The sequence below is a fragment of the Taudactylus pleione genome, unplaced genomic scaffold (genome assembly GCF_031769625.1).
Source record: "Taudactylus pleione unplaced genomic scaffold, aTauple2 ptg000147l, whole genome shotgun sequence".
NCBI classification, from domain to species: Eukaryota; Metazoa; Chordata; class Amphibia; order Anura; family Myobatrachidae; genus Taudactylus; species Taudactylus pleione.
In genome coordinates this window covers 3,481,201-3,495,212 of record NW_028284549.1, presented here as the reverse complement: position 1 = coordinate 3,495,212, position 14,012 = coordinate 3,481,201, and the positions used below count along the sequence as shown (strand labels likewise).

General features: G+C 44.4%; 1 protein-coding gene across 4 annotated transcripts in view; it reads left to right on the top strand.

Moving 5' to 3' along the window:
- Nucleotides 1–14,012, top strand: part of MAP2 (microtubule associated protein 2) — a 284,389-nt gene that overhangs the window by 258,271 nt on the left and 12,106 nt on the right. For all 4 annotated transcript variants that reach the window (XM_088474119.1, XM_088474118.1, XM_088474117.1 and 1 more), the window contains 5 exons: nucleotides 144–300; nucleotides 1,508–1,848; nucleotides 7,808–7,900; nucleotides 10,170–10,251; nucleotides 10,721–10,833. In XM_088474119.1, coding sequence (XP_088330245.1) covers nucleotides 144–300; nucleotides 1,508–1,848; nucleotides 7,808–7,900; nucleotides 10,170–10,251; nucleotides 10,721–10,833 — 786 coding nt within the window. The remainder of the gene's footprint in view (nucleotides 1–143; nucleotides 301–1,507; nucleotides 1,849–7,807; nucleotides 7,901–10,169; nucleotides 10,252–10,720; nucleotides 10,834–14,012) is intronic.

Below are 14,012 nucleotides of genomic sequence, written 5' to 3'. Positions count from 1 at the left end.
TAGATAGATAGAGCGATAGATAGATAATCAGATAGATAGATAATCAGATGTAATGTTTTGGCTTTTATGTGTTGTTTCATTTCAGATGTCAAATTGTAAATGATGTAGTTTTGCACCTCCTTCATGTCATGTATCTTGTCTAGGACGGTGTGGGCCAAGTGATCAAGAGCCCGGAGAAGCGCTCATCCCTGCCTAGACCTTCATCCATCCACCCCACCAGGAAAATCATCCCTCTAGACAAGGAAGACCTCTCCTTTTCCGTCAGCTCTTCGGTGTCTTCCTCAGTGAGACGCACCACAAGTATGTTCCCTGGAGATTGTATGTACTGACACAAACAGGAATGTGGGGGGGGGGGGGGGTGTTATCAAACCTTCCAAAGAGGACAAGTGAAGGTGTTGCCCCATTGCAACCAATTAGATTCTGGCTATCATTGTAAACAATGTACTAGATAAATGAAAGCTGGAATCTGATTGGTTGTTAGTGGTAACACCTGTGATTAATCTTCCCCTATGTGTTAACAGTGTATAGGATTTGTTTGTTGTGAGAAGAACAGAATAAAAATAATATACTGTCAATACACTGCTGGCCTCCTGGGTACTATTAGCACAAGGGCGATTTAATGACCAAGTACTCAGTGGTTGAGGAGCTACAAGCATTTCTATTCTAGTGCCCATTACCAGAGCCGTTACTAGGGGCCATTACCAGAGCCGTTACTAGGGGCCCATTACCAGAACGCAGGGGGTGGCTCCGTAGCTCCCAACGTGGAAACAGCATTTGGCTTACAGGTTGCCTGAAACTGCACCTGCTGCCCGGGGCGTCCTTAGGGTGCTCGGGTCACTGCAGTAGAGCCTCCCAGAATGTCCATAGGTCGCTCCAGGTGCTCGACAATCCTGATTCCAGCAGCCCTTCATTGTGCCGTCACAAGTATGGTGGCAAAAAGAACACTTTGATATTGATAAAACTTGTTGTAACCTGGATGGTTCTAGCCTAGGAATAATCTGTGTGTGAATTCACTCTGTGATTTTTATATGCTAGCTACAGCAGCTCCCCGTTATGTACACAACATTACCCACACTTGCCTGTTGTTAGCGGATAGAACTGCTGACACTCGTTAGTAACATTTAACAGGGGCACTATGTCAGCTACCTACCTGCTGTAACCCCAAATGGCTCCGTACCTCCCTGTAACATCACTAAACCTTAGCGGAAGGGAGTCAGGATCACAGTGCCTGCGAGTACACAAGGCACCTCTGCTAGTCACCAGTTCTGCATTGATAATCTGGGGCCCTAGACAGGCGCCTGTTTTGCCTCACCGGTAATATGGCTCTTTATTAGTGTTGATGTTTCATTCCAATGATTATTAAGAAGAGTCTCTAAAAGTCTCCCTGACCGTAGTCTTTATCTTATTGGGGTAGTAGCTGCCAATGTTGGCTCATAGTCTCTTGCTTCTGTGTTTAGTAGGCGTTTGTCCAATTGTTACCCACAACATTGTCCCATTCGTTACTCAGGATCTGAGCCAATATGGAGTCGGACAGGAAAGAGTGGAACATCGACGCCAACCACTCCTGGATCAACGGCCATCACTCCGGGAACACCCCCAAGCTACGCTTCTCGAACTCCAGGCACACCAGGGACCCCAAGTTACGCCCGCACACCACGCACTCCGGGAACACCAAAATCTCTGATTCTGAGCTCCGATAAGAGAGTGGCCATCCTCCGCACACCCCCCAAGTCCCCGGCCACCCTAAAACAAATGCGTGTCATGAACCAGCCCTTGCCAGACCTGAAAAACATTAAGTCCAAGGTCGGATCCACAGAGAATATTAGGTACCAGCCTAAAGGTGGACAGGTGAGAACCAGGAGAGATCATCCAAAAACTGTGCAGCCACCATGAGAGGGTGGGAGATTGCAATATCATGCAGTGTGTGTGCGTGTGTGTGCGTGTATATATATATATATATATATATACATATATATATATATATATATATATATATATATAACAGGTTGAGCCTCCCATATCCAAATATTCAGAAATAACTGAATATTGCGAAATACAAACTTTTATTAGAGATAATGAAACCTTTGATTTTTGATGGTTAAATGTACACAAACTTTTTTTAAGGCACAACTTTATTAAAAATATTGTATAAAATTACCTGCAGGCTGTGTATAAGATGTATATGAAACATAAATGCATTCTGTGTTTACATTGGGGTCCATTCCCAAGATATCTCATTATGGTATGCAAATATTCCAAAATACCCCTGGTCCCAAGCATTTTGGATATGGGAGACCCAAGCTGTGTGTATATATTTATATGCATATCATTTACAATAAAATAAAAACTCTTAATCAAAAATATATAGAACTTAATGTGAGTATCATTGTTCTGCTGAAGCCGATGTACTATGATGAAAGTCAGCCAAGGGCAGTGATTTATTTTTTATATGTAGTGTAACTAGGGCTATGTTACTAGGTTGCTTACCACTTCAGCAACAGTAGGTATATATATAGATATTGATATAATAAAGGCATGATGGAAATGTGCATAGGAAAACCACAATTCATGATTTAGTATGTGCATCATGGCTTCATGTTACGGTACTTTCCATGGCATAGATTGTTGATGATAGAAAGTAGTGTTCTATGGTATAGAATGTGGATGATAGAAAGCAGTGCTCTATGGTATAGATTGTTGATGATAGAAAGCAGTGCTCTATGGTATAGATTGTTGATGATAGAAAGCAGTGCTCTATGGCACAGAATGTTGATGATAGAAAGCAGTGCTCTATGGTATAGAATGTGGATGATAGAAAGCAGTGCTCTATGGCATAGAATGTTGATGATAGAAAGCAGTGCTCTATGGCATAGAATGTTGATGATAGAAAGCAGTGCTCTATGGCATAGATTGTTGATGATAGAAAGTAGTGTTCTATGGTATAGAATGTGGATGATAGAAAGCAGTGCTCTATGGTATAGAATGTTGATGATAGAAAGCAGTGCTCTATGGCATAGAATGTTGATGATAGAAAGCAGTGCTCTATGGCATAGAATGTTGATGATAGAAAGCAGTGCTCTATGGCATAGAATGGTGATGATGGAAAGCAGTGCTCTATGGTATAGAATGTGGATGATAGAAAGCAGTGCTCTATGGCATAGATTGTTGATGATAGAAAGCAGTGCTCTATGGCATAGATTGTTGATGATAGAAAGCAGTGCTCTATGGTATAGAATGTGGATGATAGAAAGCAGTGCTCTATGGTATAGAATGTTGATGATAGAAAGCAGTGCTCTATGGCATAGATTGTTGATGATAGAAAGTAGTGTTCTATGGTATAGAATGGTGATGGTAGAAAGCAGTGCTCTATGGTATAGAATGTTGATGATAGAAAGCAGTGCTCTATGGCATAGAATGTTGATGATAGAAAGCAGTGCTCTATGGTATAGAATGTTGATGATAGAAATCAGTGCTCTATGGCATAGAATGTGGATGATAGAAAGCAGTGCTCTATGGCATAGAATGTGGATGATAGAAAGCAGTGCTCTATGGCATAGAATGTGGATGATAGAATGCAGTGCTCTATGGCATAGAATGTGGATGATAGAAAGCAGTGCTCTATGGCATAGAATGTGGATGATAGAAAGCAGTGCTCTATGGTATAGAATGTTGATGATAGAAAGCAGTGCTCTATGGCATAGAATGTTGATGATAGAAAGCAGTGCTCTATGGCATAGAATGTTGATGATAGAAAGCAGTGCTCTATGGTATAGAATGTTGATGACAGAAAGCAGTGCTCTATGGTATAGAATGTTGATGATAGAAAGCAGTGCTCTATGGTATAGAATGTTGATGATAGAAAGCAGTGCTCTATGGCATAGAATGTTGATGATAGAAAGCAGTGCTCTATGGCATAGAATGTTGATGATAGAAAGCAGTGCTCTATGGCATAGAATGTTGATGATAGAAAGCAGTGTTCTATGGCATAGAATGGTGATGATAGAAAGCAGTGCTCTATGGCATAGAATGTTGATGATAGAAAGCAGTGCTCTATGGCATAGAATGTTGATGATAGAAAGCAGTGCTCTATGGCATAGAATGTTCATGATAGAAAGCAGTGCTCTATGGCATAGAATGTTGATGATAGAAAGCAGTGCTCTATGGCATAGAATGGTGATGATGGAAAGCAGTGTTCTATGGCATAGAATGTTGATGATAGAAAGCAGTGCTCTATGGCATAGAATGGTGATGATGGAAAGCAGTGCTCTATGGTATAGAATGTTGATGATAGAAAGCAGTGCTCTATGGCATAGAATGTTGATGATGGAAAGCAGTGCTCTATGGTATAGAATGTTGATGGTGGAAAGCAGTGCTCTATGGTATAGAATGTTGATGATAGAAAGCAGTGCTCTATGGTATAGAATGTTGATGATAGAAAGCAGTGCTCTATGGCATAGAATGTTGATGATAGAAAGCAGTGCTCTATGGCATAGAATGTTGATGATAGAAAGCAGTGCTCTATGGCATAGAATGGTGATGATGGAAAGCAGTGCTCTATGGTATAGAATGTTGATGATAGAAAGCAGTGCTCTATGGCATAGAATGTTGATGATAGAAAGCAGTGCTCTATGGCATAGAATGGTGATGATGGAAAGCAGTGCTCTATGGTATAGAATGTTGATGATAGAAAGCAGTGCTCTATGGCATAGAATGTTGATGATAGAAAGCAGTGCTCTATGGCATAGAATGGTGATGATGGAAAGCAGTGCTCTATGGTATAGAATGTTGATGATAGAAAGCAGTGCTCTATGGCATAGAATGTTGATGATGGAAAGCAGTGCTCTATGGTATAGAATGTTGATGGTAGAAAGCAGTGCTCTATGGCATAGAATGTTGATGATAGAAAGCAGTGCTCTATGGCATAGAATGGTGATGATGGAAAGCAGTGCTCTATGGTATAGAATGGTGATGATAGAAAGCAGTGCTCTATGGCATAGAATGTTGATGATAGAAAGCAGTGCTCTATGGCATAGAATGGTGATGATGGAAAGCAGTGCTCTATGGCATAGAATGTTGATGATAGAAAGCAGTGTTCTATGGCATAGAATGTTGATGATAGAAAGCCGTGCTCTATGGCATAGAATGTTGATGATAGAAAGCAGTGCTCTATGGCATAGAATGTTGATGATAGAAAGCAGTGCTCTATGGTATAGAATGTTGATGATAGAAAGCCGTGCTCTATGGCATAGAATGTTGATGATAGAAAGCAGTGCTCTATGGTATAGAATGTTGATGATAGAAAGCCGTGCTCTATGGCATAGAATGTTGATGATAGAAAGCCGTGCTCTATGGCATAGAATGTTGATGATAGAAAGCAGTGCTCTATGGCATAGAATGTTGATGATAGAAAGCAGTGCTCTATGGTATAGAATGTTGATGATAGAAAGCAGTGCTCTATGGCATAGAATGTTGATGATAGAAAGCAGTGCTCTATGGTATAGAATGTTGATGATAGAAAGCAGTGCTCTATGGCATAGAATGTTGATGATAGAAAGCAGTGCTCTATGGCATAGAATGTTGATGATAGAAAGCAGTGCTCTATGGTATAGAATGTTGATGATAGAAAGCAGTGCTCTATGGCATAGAATGTTGATGGTTGAAAGCAGTGCTCTATGGCATAGAATGTTGATGATAGAAAGCAGTGTTCTATGGCATAGAATGGTGATGATAGAAAGCAGTGCTCTATGGCATAGAATGTTGATGATAGAAAGCAGTGCTCTATGGAATAGAATGTTGATGATAGAAAGCAGTGCTCTATGGCATAGAATGTTGATGATAGAAAGCAGTGCTCTATGGCATAGAATGTTGATGATAGAAAGCAGTGCTCTATGGCATAGAATGTTGATGATAGAAAGCAGTGCTCTATGGCATAGAATGTTGATGATAGAAAGCAGTGCTCTATGGCATAGAATGTTGATGATAGAAAGCAGTGCTCTATGGTATAGAATGTTGATGGTAGAAAGCAGTGCTCTATGGCATAGAATGTTGATGATAGAAAGCAGTGTTCTATGGCATAGAATGGTGATGATAGAAAGCAGTGCTCTATGGCATAGAATGTTGATGATAGAAAGTAGTGTTCTATGGTATAGAATGTTGATGATAGAAAGCAGTGCTCTATGGCATAGATTGTTGATGATAGAAAGCAGTGCTCTATGGCATAGAATGTTGATGATAGAAAGCAGTGCTCTATGGTATAGAATGTTGATGATAGAAAGCAGTGCTCTATGGCATAGATTGTTGATGATAGAAAGCAGTGCTCTATGGCATAGAATGTTGATGATAGAAAGCAGTGCTCTATGGTATAGAATGTTGATGATAGAAAGCAGTGCTCTATGGTATAGAATGTTGATGATAGAAAGCAGTGCTCTATGGCATAGAATGTTGATGATAGAAAGCAGTGCTCTATGGTATAGAATGTTGATGATAGAAAGCAGTGCTCTATGGTATAGAATGTTGATGATAGAAAGCAGTGCTCTATGGCATAGATTGTTGATGATAGAAAGCAGTGCTCTATGGCATAGAATGTTGATGATAGAAAGCAGTGTTCTATGGCATAGATTGTTGATGATAGAAAGCAGTGCTCTATGGTATAGAATGTTGATGATAGAAAGCAGTGCTCTATGGCATAGAATGTTGATGATAGAAGGCAGTGCTCTATGGTATAGAATGTTGATGATAGAAAGCAGTGCTCTATGGTATAGAATGTTGATGGTAGAAAGCAGTGCTCTATGGCATAGAATGTTGATGGTAGAAAGCAGTGTTCTATGGCATAGAATGGTGATGATAGAAAGCAGTGCTCTATGGCATAGAATGTTGATGATAGAAAGCAGCGCTCTATGGTATAGAATGTTGATGATAGAAAGCAGTGCCCTATGGCATAGATTGTTGATGATAGAAAGCAGTGCTCTATGGCATAGAATGTTGCTGATAGAAAGCAGTGCTCTATGGCATAGATTGTTGATGATAGAAAGCAGTGCTCTATGGTATAGAATGTTGATGATAGAAAGCAGTGCTCTATGGCATAGAATGTTGATGATAGAAAGCAGTGCTCTATGGTATAGAATGTTGATGATAGAAAGCAGTGCTCTATGGCATAGATTGTTGATGATAGAAAGCAGTGCTCTATGGCATAGATTGTTGATGATAGAAAGCAGTGCTCTATGGCATAAAATGTTGATGATAGAAAGCAGTGTTCTATGGCATAGATTGTTGATGATAGAAAGCAGTGCTCTATGGTATAGAATGTTGATGATAGAAAGCAGTGCTCTATGGCATAGAATGTTGATGATAGAAAGCAGTGCTCTATGGTATAGAATGTTGATGATAGAAAGCAGTGCTCTATGGTATAGAATGTTGATGGTAGAAAGCAGTGCTCTATGGCATAGAATGTTGATGGTAGAAAGCAGTGTTCTATGGCATAGAATGGTGATGATAGAAAGCAGTGCTCTATGGCATAGAATGTTGATGATAGAAAGCAGTGCTCTATGGTATCGAATGTTGATGATAGAAAGCAGTGCTCTATGGCATAGATTGTTGATGATAGAAAGCAGTGCTCTATGGCATAGAATGTTGATGATAGAAAGCAGTGCTCTATGGTATAGAATGTTGATGATAGAAAGCAGTGCTCTATGGCATAGAATGCTGATTACATTAAGCAGCGCGTCTCCGGTCCGCTCCGAGGTCGTACTGCGGATTTTGGCGCTCACCTCTCATTGGGCACGCTTACTCTGCCTCATGTTCCTTTTAGGTTAAGATCTTAAATGAGAAGAATGATTATAGTGCTGTTCAGCCTCGTTGTGGCTCCAAGGATAACATCACTCATAATGCTGGGGGAGGTCAAGTAAGTGGCGCACTTTCCCATGGGATCTCCTCAGCTTCTTCCTTGGTGCTCCTTACTCACGACCCCCACAGGTTCTTCCCTCTCCTGCCACACCTTTCCAGTACCTGTTCTGTCCCTTTTGTCTGTCTTTTCAAGCCGAATCCCGCTCCTGGTGAGTTTCCAAAGCTTCAACTGGCGCCTTGGGCAGCTTGTCTGGTGATGCAAAGTTTGAGACCAAGCACTGGGCAGAGACTATTACTAGCCAAAGAGTTTTCCACACACAGTTATTGCCCATTTTTCCCCAGTGGAAACTGAGAATGAGTAGAAGAGCAGCAGAGACATTAAGAACACAGAGATCAGCCCTGATAGATTTGCTATGGGGGGAAGTGGGCAGAGCCGCCGAGACTACAAGCCGGCACGGTTGCTGAGAGGGGGTGTGCTCACTGGAGAGGAGGTGGCTAGGCCCTCTTACTTTCTACTCCCCTATAGGGGGGGGGGTATTAGTTGGAGAAGGCATGGTGACGACCCCCATGCACTCAATGAGTACCCGTTCCCTTTCTTCTTGGTGCCCCTGGTAGTAGGTGAGAAAGAAGCAATTAAAAATAAACAGAAATATGGATATATGAGGGGTGGACAGAAGAACCCCTCTGTTATATGGATATAACAAGAGCGTATAGTAGGTATTACCACCCGACGCATGGCCGGCGGTTCAAATCCCGACAGCGGTAGCCCAGCAAGGGTGAAAATCCTGATTGTCCCTAAGGTATCGCTAACCTAATTCTGCCCCCTAACCCTCGCTTAGGGGTGCCTAACCCTAACCTCCCTCCCAAGTGCCTAACCATAATCCCCCCTCGAAGTGCCTAAACTTAAGCCCCACTTCCCGGCAGCCTAAACCTAAGTCCCCCGGGGGGGTGCCTAACCCTAACCTTCCCCCGGGTGTGCCTAACCCTAACCCCCCCTTCCCCTAACCTAAACCGAACCCTCCAGGGGGGGTGCCTAACCCTAAGTCCCTCCGGGAGCCCTAAACCTAACCCTCCCCTCCCGTGGCTGCCGGCGCCCGGCTTACAGTATGCCGGGCGCCGGTCTTCTGGCGTCTGGTTAATGACAGGCGTCGAGTTTTCGGTGCCTGTCATTACTACCACGGCGGGATTAGAAAGTCTGGAAGCCGGCGGTCGGCATTTAGACCGTCGGCTTATCAAACTACCTCCCATAACATGAAACAGGTGCTGCAGAATCGGTCGCAAAATCGGTCCCTATGATCCATATCTAAATTTCACTAGTGTCTTCAAAATGGGAAAACATTGCTCAAGGTCGAATGACTCGTGACCTTGGGGGAATATTTATTAAAAGTCGATTTTGGTTCCATTTAAAATCGACCAAAATAACATCCCCACAAAATCGACCACAGTGTTTCTATTCAAAATAGATAATTTACTAAGGGGTAGATTTACTAAAATGAGAGTTTTTAGAAATAGAAATGTTGCCCATAGCAACCTATCAGATTCTACTTAACATTTAACTAGCACCTAGAAGATAATAGACAGAATCTGACTGATTGCTATGGGCAACATCTCCACTTCTAAAAACTGTCAATTAAGTAAAAATACTCCAAACAGTCGGTTTTGGGTTCCATGTTCCTTTCGATGGTGCATTTCTGTTCAAAATTCTAAATGTGTTCTATTCACCCTCAATAGAACCCAAAATCGACCAAAAATAGACACAAAATTGTATATCCACAATTTTTAATAAGTCATTGTTATGCCTTTAAATGCCTTATTTATACAGCCAGATTTCCCCATATGCTTCTCTCCCATGTATTTTCCATGATAGTGAGTTTTCAGACAATTCTACATGATTTAAAATCAAATATAACTGTTTCTGATTGTTCTATTGAAAATGGTGATTTTTGGTCTATTTTTGTTCTATTTTCAAATGGACTGTTAGTAAATAAGCTTTTTCTACTGATGGCGGTGGGGAAGTACAGATGGTCTATTTGAAGTTCTGGGGATTTCGAGTCGGTTTTGCCTTTAGTAAATACCTGATTGTCAATTTCACCACCAATGCACCTCAAAATCACCTCTTGTGTGTTAACCTTTCTATTCACATCCTCTAACTACCCGGGGAAGTGTTCTTTGGCTTGCCTGCACCACTGACATGTATTTTCTCTATAGCTGTATCTTCGTTAATCACTATCGTTTCAGCTTCTCCAGCAACTTTTTGCTTTTTCCTGTCCTGGGGTTAGAATTGCTTTCTTCTAGATCTAACGTCATTTCCGCGTTCTCCTCTACAGGTGCAGATTGTAAGTAAGAAGATCGACCTTAGTCACATCACATCCAAGTGCGGATCTCTGAAGAACATTCGCCACAGGCCAGGTAGACATATCTCTTAAACTCACGAGCCACCGCTGAGTATATACGGTTTCATTTTGAGAAAGATGATTTGACTTTGTACAAAAATAATTTCTAGTGGTATGGGCGAGATGATTGGACATGGGGCTATTCTCATTGGACCGTGTGATCTCGGGCCTGCCCCCTCATCACTGACCCGCGATTTGTGTTATTATGAAGGGAGAGGGTGGGGCCTAATGTCAATCACTCCCCCCCACACACACACAATGCTCAACTGCGTCTCTCTCCCAGGAGAGGGGAACACTATAAAGTTAGCAAGTGTGACGTGTGCATGCGTGCGTGTGTGCGTGTGCATGTACACACATTATACCTCAGGCCCACTACAACTGGGACAAGAGTTTTCATTTCAAAACTTTTCTGTGGCATGTAAATCATATTGAGTCATTTAATGCGGGTCTAGTCATCTGGGTTTCAACATTTTATTTTTGGGCAGGTGGAGGACACGTGAGGATTGAAAGGGTTAAACTGGACTTCAAGGAGAAAGCTCAGGCAAAGATTGGTTCTCTAGACAATGCCCACCATATCCCTGGAGGTGGCCATATCAAGGTAAGGAGTTAAATAGGATAGCCTCGTGGCACCCCTCTACTGATTACAGCCAGCGGGGCCTTTCATCGCCTGTCTGGCGCTGTGGTCGCTAGGGAAACACATTTCTGTGGTCCCTTTGTAGAAGATATGTCCTTACAAAAGCACAGGCTTCCTGCTCAGCAGCACCTGGCATAGCCCGTCAGGACTGGCTACCATAATTTAGGAGTGGCCAATGACATTAGGTTACTAAACCAATCAAAATACACAAACATTGGGATGCCCATTTCTAAGAAGCTTAATTTTAGTGGATTTGGGGGCCAAACACAAGAGTGTGCCCCCTACTGATCACAACCGGCCACTGCTCTTCCAATGCTGTGGTAACTGGCTTGTCAGTTACCACAGACAAACACAAGAGTGTGCCCCCTACTGATCACAACCGGCCACTGCTCTTCCAATGCTGTGGTAACTGGCTTGTCAGTTACCACAGACAAACACAAGAGTGTGCCCCCTACTGATCACAACCGGCCACTGCTCTTCCAATGCTGTGGTAACTGGCTTGTCAGTTACCACAGACAAACACAAGAGTGTGCCCCCTACTGATCACAACCGGCCACTGCTCTTCCAATGCTATGGTAACTGGCTTGTCGGTTATCAAAAATATTTATATTTTGCTCTGGCCATTGGTGCCGTTTGCTATTTAAGTGGCTGATACTGATACTAAGGTGCTTTCGCACAGCGCATGCGTCAAGACTGAGCGTACACAAGTGTTCAGTGCGGAGTCGTACGCATTTCAATGGCATCTACACCTATGACCGATGAGGCGGAACCGGGTTCTAACGGTGGGCTAGGAAGGCCCGGTATAAGCGTAGATGCACCTGTTTCCAGGCGTATCTGTTGAACCTATGATAGAATAGGTGTGAGACCACACTGATAACGGTGGTTAGTAGCAAACCAAGCGTACACATACGGACAGGCGCACCACAAGAGGCAAAGTACTATTGCTGCTGCGATCACGCACGCAGGTCTGTTGCGAAAATATGCTAATGTATGCAATCGCACAACCAACATAGAGACGGCCACTACCGCTATCTCATATCCGTAATACCTCGCAGCCCTGCGTACACCTGAGTAACATGGGCCCCTCACTCGAACTTTTGACCCTGTCGATCTTTTGTACCTGTCGAACTTTTTACATGTCTAACTTTAGTGTGTCTGACTTTTGTCTGTGTCGAACTTTTATCCTTGTCTAACTATTAACTGTCTAACATCTGGAGTCTATCTAGACATTGTCTAACTAATTACTGTCTGTCTATAGTCCGGAACCCGTCACTCACTCTGCTGGGCTGTCTATGCGCAGCGCGTGATCGCTTCCCGAGCGTTCGCACGCACGTGCATTGCGATGCATACGCATGTGTTTATTGCAAATATCGGCCAGCTACGAGCGATCGCATCCTAGCGAACGGGTCTGAATCAGCTCCACAGTCTTTAGTTTTACGTGGCCAAATTCCAAATGTTCTGGAGAAAAATCCCCTCTCATTTTTAACCGGATAAAACCTCAAAGCGAAGTAGATTGTCCTGGAAATGTCTAAAGGGAAATTCACTTTGCCATTGGCTCTCTGCATGTCAGTATTCCTGCGGATTGGTCATACCAGGGCCGCAACTAGGGTGGGGGGCTGGAGGTGCACGTGCATCGGGTGCGCCGCTGCACACGATGCCAGTGACCTCCAGCCCGGCGCTGCAGAGAGGCTCCAAGCCGGACGTCCGCTGGTAATATTTATTACCAGCGGGCGACCGGCTCCTTCTCTGCAGCGACGCGGTGGAGCTGGAGGCTGGAGTTCTCTCCCGAACTGCAGCTTCCGGCTCTCCCCACGGGCACTATGGGAGAGACGTAATGACGTCTCCCCCATAGTTCCGAGAAGCAGCCGGCGGACCGGACGCGACGCTGGATGCAGGAGCAGGGTTCAAGGTAAGTATTTTTTTTTTATCAGCTGCACTACAGGGGCATTATTATGGGGGCATGGGCATTACCACAGGGGCATTACTATTGGGGGAATGGGCAATAAGGGGCATTACTAATGGTGCATGAGCACTACAGGGGCATTACTATTGGGGCATGGGCACTACAGAGGCATTACCACAGGGGGCATGAGCACTACAGGGGCATTACTGTATGGGCACTACAGGGATATTACTATGGGGGCATGGGCACTACAGAGGCATTACTATGAGAGCATGGGCACTACAGGGGCATTACTATGAAAGCATGGGCACTACTGAGGCATTACCACAAGGGCATTAATATGGGAGCATGGGCACTACAGGGGCATTACTGTATGGTGGGCACTATAGGGGCATTACTATGGGGGTAGTAACATATGGGCATTACTATGGGGGCATTACAATATGGGCACTACTACATGGGTATTGCTATGGGGGCATTATCATATGGGCACTACTACATGGGCACTACTACAGGGGCATTACTATAGGGGCACTGCTGCAGGGGGAATTACCAGGGGTGGCGCAAAATTACTGTTTCTACTTCAGGGTCCATAGGGTATCCACAGGATACCTTGGGGTATAGGTGTGACGTCAGTCGCAGGGCACCAAAGAGTTAAGCTTTCAGCCTCCCAGGATGCACTAGGTCTCCCTCCTATACCCCGCCCCCAGGCCAAGGCACCTCAGTTTAGTTTGGTGCCCGGCCGGAGTCGGGTGCACCTGTTGGAGTGGGGGCTAGAAGAGCCCCTGAAGCTTATTCTTCATGCAGCTGTGGCTGCACAACTGGATGAACAGCATGGACAGTCAGTCCTGACGTCCATGCTGTCTTCCCTACACCCCGCCGGTACCAGAACGCCGGTACTGATCCGGGGATGCTGGTGGGCGTCTGGGGTCACAGCTAGCGGTGACCCCAGATGCTCCGGACCATGGCCGGATTCAAGGGGGACAGAGGTAAGCAGCGGGGTCCCGCGGTGGGTCCCCGCTGATCACATGGTCCTAAGTCCCCAGGCAGGGGGCTCCCTGGGGACTGGCTGCAGCGTGGAGCCAGGCGACCAACCTGCGCTTCCACTATCCCCTGGGACAGCGGACCGCAGCAGAGCGGTAGCGCTGCGGCGTCCCAGGGGTTAAATGCATGCCAGGGGAGCGCGCCTTCCCTGTCTCACAGCCGGCGCCTCCCCCGCTGCACACAGCCCTCTCTGCAC